The sequence below is a fragment of the Phoxinus phoxinus genome (assembly GCF_949152265.1).
Source record: "Phoxinus phoxinus genome assembly, chromosome: 5".
Taxonomy (NCBI): domain Eukaryota; kingdom Metazoa; phylum Chordata; class Actinopteri; order Cypriniformes; family Leuciscidae; genus Phoxinus; species Phoxinus phoxinus.
Window position 1 is genome coordinate 9,609,887 of NC_136880.1, and position 10,173 is coordinate 9,620,059.

The 10,173-nt window shown below is 42.9% G+C and overlaps 1 protein-coding gene and 1 long non-coding RNA gene across 2 annotated transcripts; one reads left to right on the forward strand and one right to left on the reverse strand.

The window, feature by feature from the left end:
• The first annotated feature begins 271 nt into the window (after nt 1-271).
• On the forward strand, nt 272-2,847 carry LOC306999255 (uncharacterized protein). Its single transcript, XM_079613780.1, has 5 exons — nt 272-352; nt 460-578; nt 839-955; nt 1,554-1,745; nt 1,970-2,847. The coding sequence occupies exons 3-5, from the start codon at nt 886-888 to the stop codon at nt 2,134-2,136; spliced, it is 429 nt and encodes a 142-aa protein (XP_079469906.1). The 5' UTR covers nt 272-352; nt 460-578; nt 839-885; the 3' UTR covers nt 2,137-2,847.
• Nucleotides 2,848-3,746: 899 nt separating this feature from the next.
• LOC306998580 lies at nt 3,747-4,933 on the reverse strand. The gene is made up of 3 exons (XR_013797600.1): nt 4,889-4,933; nt 4,172-4,239; nt 3,747-3,913 (listed from the first exon to the last, which is right to left on the reverse strand). It is a non-coding gene; the product is annotated as an uncharacterized lncRNA (long non-coding RNA).
• Nucleotides 4,934-10,173: the final 5,240 nt, after the last annotated feature.

Below are 10,173 nucleotides of genomic sequence, written 5' to 3' on the forward strand. Positions count from 1 at the left end.
TTTGGTTTGTGATATTGGGCTGTATAAATTAAATTAAATTGAATTTCTTCCACCCTTTACTAACAGATTAATTGGAGTGGCAGGAACCAGGAAGGAGCAGGGACAACTGCTGGTGAGGAGGTGGAGCAAGTGAACAGCTACCTCTCACGTTGTGCCCTGACGACCAAATATATGTCCAAAGCAGGTGATCGAGTTTGCAATATTCGTGTATACTTTTTTTTAGATTGATCATCATAACCTCATTATTTGCTTTCAACAGCACGGGTGGACATGCTTACATTGCATGCAATGGGGTGGAACGAGAAAAAAAAATCTATCTTTACATCAGGCACTTTCCACAAGATATGTGAAGGTAAGTCTCATATTAATTGTTTTGTGTGTCATTTTGTTGTGTTTACTTGGCCTGTTGTTAATCATACAAAGTTTTAATCCTGATTATTGTATAACACTGTTCATCAGACTTGTCAGAGACTCCATGATGAGACTGCAAGGCTAGCTGACCAAAAAAACAGAGCTAGATTGCACAGATGAAGTGGTGTCACAGTGGCTATCTGATGTAAAGGAATGGGCAGCTGGTGGTAAGCATGACCAGATAAAAGAAACAACAAACATCCCTTTCTACAATCTAAATTTTATGTTTGATATTAAAGAGCAGCAAAAAATAGTAGGCGGATCATCATCTAATGTGATTCCACATTTATGTCAGGTTTATTAGTATATTCCAGTTCCCTGCAGGAAGTGCACATACAAAGTTTAAATAAGTTGGATTAAAATTCAAACAGAGAAACGGTTCTGTGTTGTTTTAACAGTGAATTTGCTTTCACTATATCTTCTACAGAGACACCTGATACATCTCATGCCAGTCAAGGCACAACACACAGAGGAATGCAGCAATCGATTGAGGGGCTCTACCTTAGTGTGAGGCACCGGAAGCAAACCCTCTACCGTCAGAATGGTATAACTATATAATATATTAGGTTTTAAATTCAGGCTACTGTATGCATCCTACTCCTCCAACATGGAATTAGCAAATAATGTAGTAGCACAGTTCAGCTCAATCATTGAATTCTGTTCTTTAAATGACCAGTCTGTAGGATTTAGTCGTATCTATCAGTAAGGTTTGACGATTGCAACCAGCTTCCCTCACCTCTATCTTTCCAAGCTACGGTAGCCGACGAGAAAATGTGAGAGGTACTATCTAAACCCAGTGTTTTTTTTGTCCGTTGTGGGCTACTGTAGGAACATGGAGGTGCAACATAGCAGCCTCCGTGGAAGGGGAGTGTATTTAGATAAAAAACTGCCCATTCTAAATGAATTAATGCACAATTATTATTTTCAGGCAATCATGAAAAGTGTGTGTTAGTTATTCCTGCAAATAGATTCCCCCAAAAATGCTACACACTGGACAATTTGTTTCGTATGTCAGTTTACATTATAATTTTCACATACTTCAATAACTGCAGCTTTGCTTTTCAATTTTTTGGTGCTATAATTTTTTTCTTGTTGAAGAGTTCTGTCAAAAACATCTGCCTCTGTACGTCATGTCTTTCTAGACAGCAGCAAGTTTCGCCATCGCCTTCGAAGGAAGCTGGCAGAAGACAAAAAACTCCTTCTTCAGGAGATACAGAAATACAATGATCTTGTACTGGACTCTGCAACAACCATTGACGTAGCTGTGGTGGAGCATTCCCTAACTGGAGAGAGCACTGTGTCTCAAATATGGCCGTGGGAGGTTCATGGCAGTGGTATGTCTGTTTTTAGATGCTTCACAGGAATTTATTTACAGTTCTGCTTTATAGAGCATACTGAACTAAGGCATGCATGTTACATATTGAGTGTTGTAATATTAATTTAGTTTAATGGTGTATTTTCAGTTTTCTTATGTATCAATTTGATAAAAAAAAGTCAATGTTTGTAGTGATTATGCAAGATTGTCTCATGTATGCATATAACTGTTATTGATTCTTAGCAAACATTTCAATCAAGAAACGAGTGCACGACCAAGTGATGTTAACAAGGCGACTGCATGAGGAAACAAGAGTTTTGGTTTTGGAGATGGCACAACACTGCACGTGGTTGCAGAGCCTGGCAATGGTTCTCAAGAACAAGTTGGCTGAGGAGGGTAAGTTGAATTAAAACCCTGTCCATCTAATGTGTTAAAAACATACAACAAAACACATCAGTCACAGAACTTGGATGGAGTAGTACGGTTATGGCTCTCTTTGCCGTGGTCCTTTGGGATATACATAAAATGGGGATTAAAGTTGTTACTGTAGCTGTGGTAACAAGTCAGTAAGGCTATAAAGATTCACATTTGCTTGAAAGATGTGCAGATTTGTTATACTATGTCTGTTACTGGAAAGCGGAAATGAACAAAAGAATTTGAACATTGGAATTTGTGTCCTGATGTGTTACATGGGGTTAGCATAACATCAAGATTAATCTTATTATTATCTCCTCCAGTCAACATAGAAAACTTTGCTGGTCAGCAAGTAACAAAATGTGTTACTTCAGCACAACTGTAGTGAAGAAGAAAACTGTTAACTTAAAACAGCTATCAGACATATATATGCTGCTTTGGGCCTCCCTCCATAAAGTCACCTCAGTGAGCCATGTTGCCTTAAGTTGTTTTATACAGAAGCTAGCCTGGTCCCATGTCAGCGATACACATAAAAATGCCAATCATCCTGCTATGTAGATTTGAATTGGTGATATCTTTTTACTCCATTTAAGTTATTTGGCCTTATGAAGCAATCTTAAAGGTTGTATCAGTGATTTCAGGCCCAAACATAAATTATCACATTCATCTAATCTTTCCTAACGATCCGCTAGCTGACCGCCCCATAAGCAAGCCGTCAAAAAAACGCGTCTCTGTAGGCAGCCTAGGCTCTGAGATCTGCACACAAAAACAATTGCGCTTACCACAACTCAAAACCAAAATACATAGTGTTCCAACCAATCATGGCGGGTGTTGTGAGGTTTTGCGCTCGTGAACGGCTGCCTATGACGGCTGCACGCGAAAACCTCACAACATCCACCCCTGTCGGTGATTGGTTGGAACACTTTATTTTGGTTTTGAGTTGTGGTAAGCGCAATTGTTTTTGTGTGCAGATCTCAGAGCCTAGGCTGCCTACAGAGACACGTTTTTTGACGGCTTACTTATGGGGCGGTCAGCTAGCGGATCGTTAGGAAAGATTAGATGAATGTGATAATTTATGTTTGGGCCTGAAATCACTGATACAACCTTTAATATAGTTTGTCTTTAATGTAATCTCGTTTGTATTTTGAGACGTAGACCAGGGAAATGAGGGACTTTGCTGTCTCTTAATAAGAAGACTGTCAGAGGTGTCAGAAAGGTTCCAAGTGGTCCTCCAACAGTACAAGACTGCCTTAGGTCCTGAGGCCTCTGTCCTTCTACATGTTGAAGAGGAAGATCAAAGTGGCCTCAGTAGTCCAGACACCAGTGAGGATGAAGAGGAAAACACAATTTAGGTAATTTATTTATTATTATGTATCTTTGTTTCTTGGAATAACCCCCTGTTACTGTTATTCTTAATAATTCATTTGTGTATTTTATTAATGCTTTACACACCTTACTTATTCTAAAACAGCTGAAATTCATCCTCTTGTCCTAATTCTTGCTTTCTTGTTTTTCTGTATTTCCCCAGATGGAAGCTGCACGAAGGACTATGTTGAAGGAAATGGACTTGCCCTATATCTGTGTATTATTAGTATGCTGATTGATTAAAAGGCTTGTTTAATCTGAAACAGAACAGATTAATAAAAAAATTGTAGCAAAAAAAAAAAGTTTAAGTAAATAAATAATGAATGCATTAATTCATAAAGCAGAAGAACAGAATAAGACATACCATACTGGACAGGGCTCCCAGTCAACCAGCATTTCTGCTTTGCCCTAATGTAAGAAAAGACAAAAAATAAAATCCATTCTTAGCATAAGGCTATTATGTCTGATTATAGGCATTGAGTTTCACTGATTTTCAGAAGACACTCCTTCATTAACTGTAATTCAAAAAGACTGAACACATAAAAAGTATCAACCTAACAATTATGGTATGTATAATATGTATTTGCCAAAACACACGGAAGTTTCTAAATCCTATATTACACTGCATACTGCCTACACTCTGCAGTTCCTTTATGACTGTCTAACCTTTCTCACTCTTTCTCTTAATACACTCCTGATGGGGAAAGCCTCTAGGCGAGTATGGTAGGAGCAATCTGTGAACATCAAAAACACATTTCAAATATTTTTTAGATAGTTAGATTAGAAACAAAATAAACACAACTATGAATACTTAAGTAGTGACCAGACTTGCAAGGATGACAAGTGATGTTTATCACTAATCAAAACATGTATCATGGAACCAAATTACTCTCGGTTCCAATGTGGTATGCTTGCTTGAATAACCATACTACTGCTAAGCCACAGCTCACAACTAAGAACACTGCTGCTACTTCTACTACTTAGCAATGCATTTTGGTCAAATTTGACTAATTAAGCCTGTTGGATTTTATAGCTTGTCAATTGTAATAATCTCAATAATACTAATTCCTATTCTATATCTATTATGAATAATCATGGTTACGTGTGCTACGCTGGACTAGCTGGACTGGTCACGACATTTACATACAGTATTGTTGCCCTGTTGTTGATTTGACTGTTTGTATTGTAAATATTGTATTTATTTGTAAGTCACTTTGGATAAAAGCGTTTGCTAAATAATTAATTAAATAAATAAAATTGTGACTACCGGAAATTGTCTGTTGTAGTAGTTAAAAAAAATAAGCAATTGAACTAAAGCGAATTAACAGGGGTTAAGTTGCAATGTTTAGCAAAGTATGAATCATTGCATTTACATGCACTTACTCTTTTGTGGCCTTTTCCTTTCAGGCATATGCCTTGGTCCCCCTGTGGGATATAAGATTACAGTCCAGTCATATATCCACTCAGAAAAAGAAAAAAAACACATTTACAATAATTAGACAGAATGCACTTTTTAATGTCTTTTCAACATAAATATGTGTCCCTGGTGTGTCTAGACACCCCTGAAATATGAGAAAAGACCATCCTCTCAGTTAATGTGTGTGCAAACACGCTGTTTAATTTGGCTCCAGATTTTACATCACATGCAGGCTCATTGGAAAATAGTAATCATAGTAGGCTTTTAGAATACTCCATCTAAAATGACCTGTTTCAGATAGGGTCTGCATAAAGGACCAGTTTAAGATAAATAAGGACTTTTTTAGGATCATGCAAAGCTACTCTAGTGGAGTATCAGAATAAAAATATAGAACTGGAAATTAGTATAATAGGTCCCCTTTAAATTCTATTTAAGTAATTAATTTACTTATTAGAGAATCTGCTTGACTAATGAGTTTCATTGAGTTTCATAGTTACCAAGCTATGGCAACAGTTATCAGAACCACCAATAATTACCCTAATAATAATAATAATAATTCATTACATTTATATAGCGCTTTTCTGGGTACTCAAAGCGCTTTACATTGAAGGGGGGATCTCCTCAACCACCAACAATGTGCAGCATCCACCACACACCAGCTTACTGGTGGAGAGGAGACAGTGATGAAGCCAATCAGTGTATGGGGATGATTAGGGGGCCATGATGGACAGGGGCCAATGGGCAAATTTGGCCAGGATGCTGGGGTTATAACCCTACACCCCACCGCACCCTACTTTTTCGAAGGACACCCATTTTTAATGACCACAGAGAGTCAGGACCTCAGTTTAACGTCTCATCCGAAGGACGGACAAACATTATTTACATACCTGACTTTTTTTTTTTTCGACTTGCGACTGTGCCCCTGGCTGAGTCTGTGAAGACGTCTCAGGTTACGTATGTAACCCTGGTTCCCTGAGAGGGAACGAGACGCTGCGTTGAGACGCGGTGGGAACGCCTTGCGTGATTGCGTCGTGAAGCACATCTAAAATCAGTCCAATGGAAACGGGAGACGTCATGGGCGGGTGACGTCACCGACCAGGAAGCTATAAAGCACTCCCGCGATCAGAGAACACTAGCTTTGAAAAAGCCTGAAGCAAGATGATCACATGCAGGGAGTATGGCAAAGCAACGCAGCGTCTCGTTCCCTCTCAGGGAACCAGGGTTACATACGTAACCTGAGACGTTCCCTTTCAAGGGAACTCGAGCTGCGTTGAGACGCGGTGGGAACCCTGTACCCACGACGCCATATGACAAATGCCTGTACTGTATGAAGACCATGCGCACACTATAAACAAGCCCCCTAGACCCTGGAGTGGAGTCTAGGTCCAAGTCATAAAAAATAGACAACTGTATGCGGTAAGGACATCCTGCCGCATTACAGATGTCGTGGAGAGAAACTCCTGAATTTAAAGCCATACTCCTAGTAGAGTGGGCCCGGACAGCCAAAGGTGAAGGCTGTCCAGCCGCTACATAAGCAAGTGAGATAGCCTCAACTACTCGCTTGCTCAATATCTGTCTTTAGCTTTTCCTGATTAAGGTGGAGGACAGAAGACCTGCAGCACAATTGACCCGCAAATTGAGTAGGGACCTAGGAATACAACCCGGCCTGGGGTGAAGAAAGACTACCACCATACCAGGTGCAAATCCAAGTACGTGCAGGCCTCATTCTCATGTACCACGGAGAAGATGAAATAAGGATCTCTCCTCAGAGATAACCCAGCAAAGAAACATACATTGCAGAAATCAAGTACTGTACCATAGGGCAGATAGCAAGATTCAGAAGGTGTTCTGAACACCAGGCAGAGAACAGTATACATTTCAATTTTCAGTCTTCTCGTGGAGGGAGCTCTAGACTGGAGTAAGGTCTCCACGACCTCAGTCGAGAGACCTGAATCTATGAGCTGGGCCCCCTCAGAGGCCGAGCCCACAGTATCCATGACTCCAGATGAGGGTAACTCCCGGGAGCAGAGATATCGGGAGATGCGTACAGGTGTAGCCTCGACCACACCTAATACATCGCATCCAGTCCAAGCGGAGCTGGATGCGTCAGGGATAACCACAAAGGCAAAGTTTTAACCGAAGTTCTCCCAAAGAAGCTCCACCACCTCGGGGTGAAGTCTCCATTCCTCAGCCCCTGCCTCAACAGGATATCTGCTCTGATATACGAGACCATCAGTGTGTTGTCCGGAAGGACAGGTGACCTCTCGGTTCTGACAGGAAGTATTGAGATTCTCGGAATACCGCCATCACTTCTAGCCAATTATGTGCCAAAAGGAGATGGTCCTGCCAAAGACCCTTCGCCGAATGACCACTCATGATCACCCCCCACTTGTGAGGGAAGCATCCGTCGATAGCATAAGCGTCAACAAGAAGCCCCCAACACTGGGCCTGGGCGAGAAACCAAGGTTCTTTCACATGACCGAGGCACGTAGGCATAGCCGCGTGACCTTGATCATGCGAAAACGGATTTCCCCTCGGAGAAAACCCCTTGGTCCTGAGCCACCACTGCAGGGGTCTCATGTACAGAAGGCCAAAAGTAATTACGTTGGACGCAGCTGCCACAAGACCCAACAGTCTGAAACTGTTCCACAGTGAGTGACTGGCCTAGTTTTACCCCATTTACGGCGAATCATTTATAACACCTGGAAAAGTGGTCCTCTGAGCTGGGAGGAGCACACTCTTCTTGGCGTTGAGTCGCAACCCCAACATCTTAAATGAGACAGAACGACATCTCGATGCCGAACTGCTATCTGCTCAAATTGAGCTAGGATCAACCAATCGTCGATAGTATAATACGCAAATGCGCTGGAGTCTCAGAGGAGCCAGAGCTGCATCCACGCATATTGTAAAGGTGTGGGGTGATAAACCTAGGCCGCACGGAAGAACCCGATATTGGTATGCTTCGCCCCCGAAAGCAAACCTCAGGAACCTCCTGTGATGAGGATGGATAGATAAGCGTCCTTCACGTCTATTGTGACAGACCAGTCCTCGGGCTGAATCTGTGACACAATCATATTAGCGTAAGCATACTATGAACATGAGATTCTGAAACCTGCCGTTTAATTGACGCAGGTCTAGAATAGGACGCAACCCCTCATCCTCATTCGGAACAATGAAGAAGCGGCTGTAAAACCCTGACTGTCTGCTGGGAGGAGGAACCCCTTCTATAGCTCCTTTTTGCAAAAGTGTCAGCACTTCCTGCTCCATAACCAGAGCCTGCTCGAGGTCCACCAATGTGGGGAGGACCCCTAGAAATCTGGGCGGACGAGAACCGAACTGAATTCTGAACCCTTTTCTATAGTGTGCAGGACCCACTGAGAAATATGTGGCAGTAGTTTCCACGCTGCCAGAAATTCTGCTAAGGGCACCAGTCTCTCGAGACTGGCCTCTGGATTTGGTTGAACAGTCACTTCAGTGCCCTGAAGCGGCGAACCGGCAGGGAACAACCGAACTGACCGTTCTACGACCCTCCTCGGAGGATCGTTTGGGGACGCTGACACCTCGGTGCCCTGAACGGAGGACCGGCAGGGAACAACCGAACTGGCAGCGCTGCGACCCTCCTCAAAGAGTCGCACCCCATAGGTCGCCGAGGAGAAGCGATTTCTTAAAACCTTCCCTGCCCCGGAGGAACCTTCAGAAGCCTGATAGCCTCAGGACTTCTTGTCTAAGTTTTATTAGAGATAACGACAGTCCTCAGATCTTGCCTACCTCTAACTATCTTAGCTCCAACGACCCTCCTCGGAGGATCGTTGGAAAGAGCAGGCACCTCGGTGCCCCGAAACGGCGAACCGGCCGGGAAACCGAACTGACTGCTCTACGACCCTCCTCGGAGGATCGTTTGGGGACGCTGACACCTCGGTGTCCTGAAACGGTGAACCGGCAGGAGAACCGAACTGGCAGCGTTGCGACCCAGAGGGCGCCGAGGAGAAACGATTTCTCAAAACCGTCCCTACCCCGGAGGGGACCACCCTCAGAAGCCTGCAGCCTCGGCGTCAGGGCTTCTTCTTCCAAGCTAAATTAGAGATAAAACAGTTCTCAGATCTTGCATATCTCTAACTGGCTAGACAGCGACCGCCACCCAGGTCCCTCTCGATTGTGGATGAGCCCGAATGGCGACGCTCTAATTTGCAGCACTTTAAGCTGCGAGGAGCTTTAGTAGGCTGAGACTGCTCCCGCCCAGCAGTCTCAGGAACATTAGATCGGTGAGGAAGACACCTCTGGAACGCCGCTGGATAGAATATATCTTCATTTTGTTGAAAGCGAAGCGTTCAGAGAACAGACATATATATATTATTATTAGTTTATTTTTTCCTTTATTTTTCTTTACATCAGAAAAACTTATATATATATATACATCACTCCGTGGCCACCAGCAGGAAAACAACCGAACTGGCAGCGCTGCGACCCTCCTCAGAGAGTCGCCCCTCACATACATCCATGTCCTTATATAGTTTACCCACCAATGCTGCCTAATAATATTTATCTATTATTTATGATGGCTGGTGGATAACGTCGGGGAAATGATGACGCCGACTCGGGAGAGAGATAGCTAGTAAGCGTCTCTTTAACCCGAGGCACTGTCATATGACATTTAATACTCAAAACATTACTTTAGTAGAAGTTTTGGGGATAAACACATAAAATAGAAACCGGTTTATTCCACGATCTCAACTCCTCAGTGTAGAGATAGGAAAAAACGGCAATCCCCGACGAGGAGGCTGAGATATAGAGATTTAATTATATTCTCACTCTCATAATGTTCAGTTGGCCAGAAAACATTTAACTTGGCAATCAGCACAAAATAAAACCTTTTATAAGCTCCTCTTTATACAACAGAGTTATGAGCTGACTTATTTATTTATTCATTGAAAACTCACACACATCTGCTTTATTCATATAAATATATATATATATATAGGCTATACACATATATTGTTTTTAAACACTAACGATCACCAATTCCTCGGAACTGGAGATCGCAGCACGAGAGTCTCATCGCGGGGAAAAGAAAACGCAGCGCGTGCTTCTCCCCGAGATAAGCCACTGGATTTAACACGTGAAGGCAGAGATAGGGCGCGCCCGTCTCAAACCTCGCTGTTAGATCCATTTGCGCTCCCCAAGATGCGCGTCGCCGTTGTGCCTCGGCAGCAGCGGGACTCGCGCCTCGGGAAGCGCGCACCGAATCGTCCTC

What these genes read in the sequence shown, in the direction of transcription:
- LOC306999255 (XM_079613780.1), top strand. Translation starts at nt 886, where the DNA reads ATGCAGCAATCGATTGAGGGGCTCTACCTTAGTGTGAGGCACCGGAAG. An exon ending in AACCCTCTACCGTCAGAATG is followed by an intron (nt 956 to 1,553) that starts GTATAACTATAT and finishes ATGTCTTTCTAG; the next exon opens with ACAGCAGCAAGTTTCGCCAT. An exon ending in GTGGGAGGTTCATGGCAGTG is followed by an intron (nt 1,746 to 1,969) that starts GTATGTCTGTTT and finishes ATTGATTCTTAG; the next exon opens with CAAACATTTCAATCAAGAAA.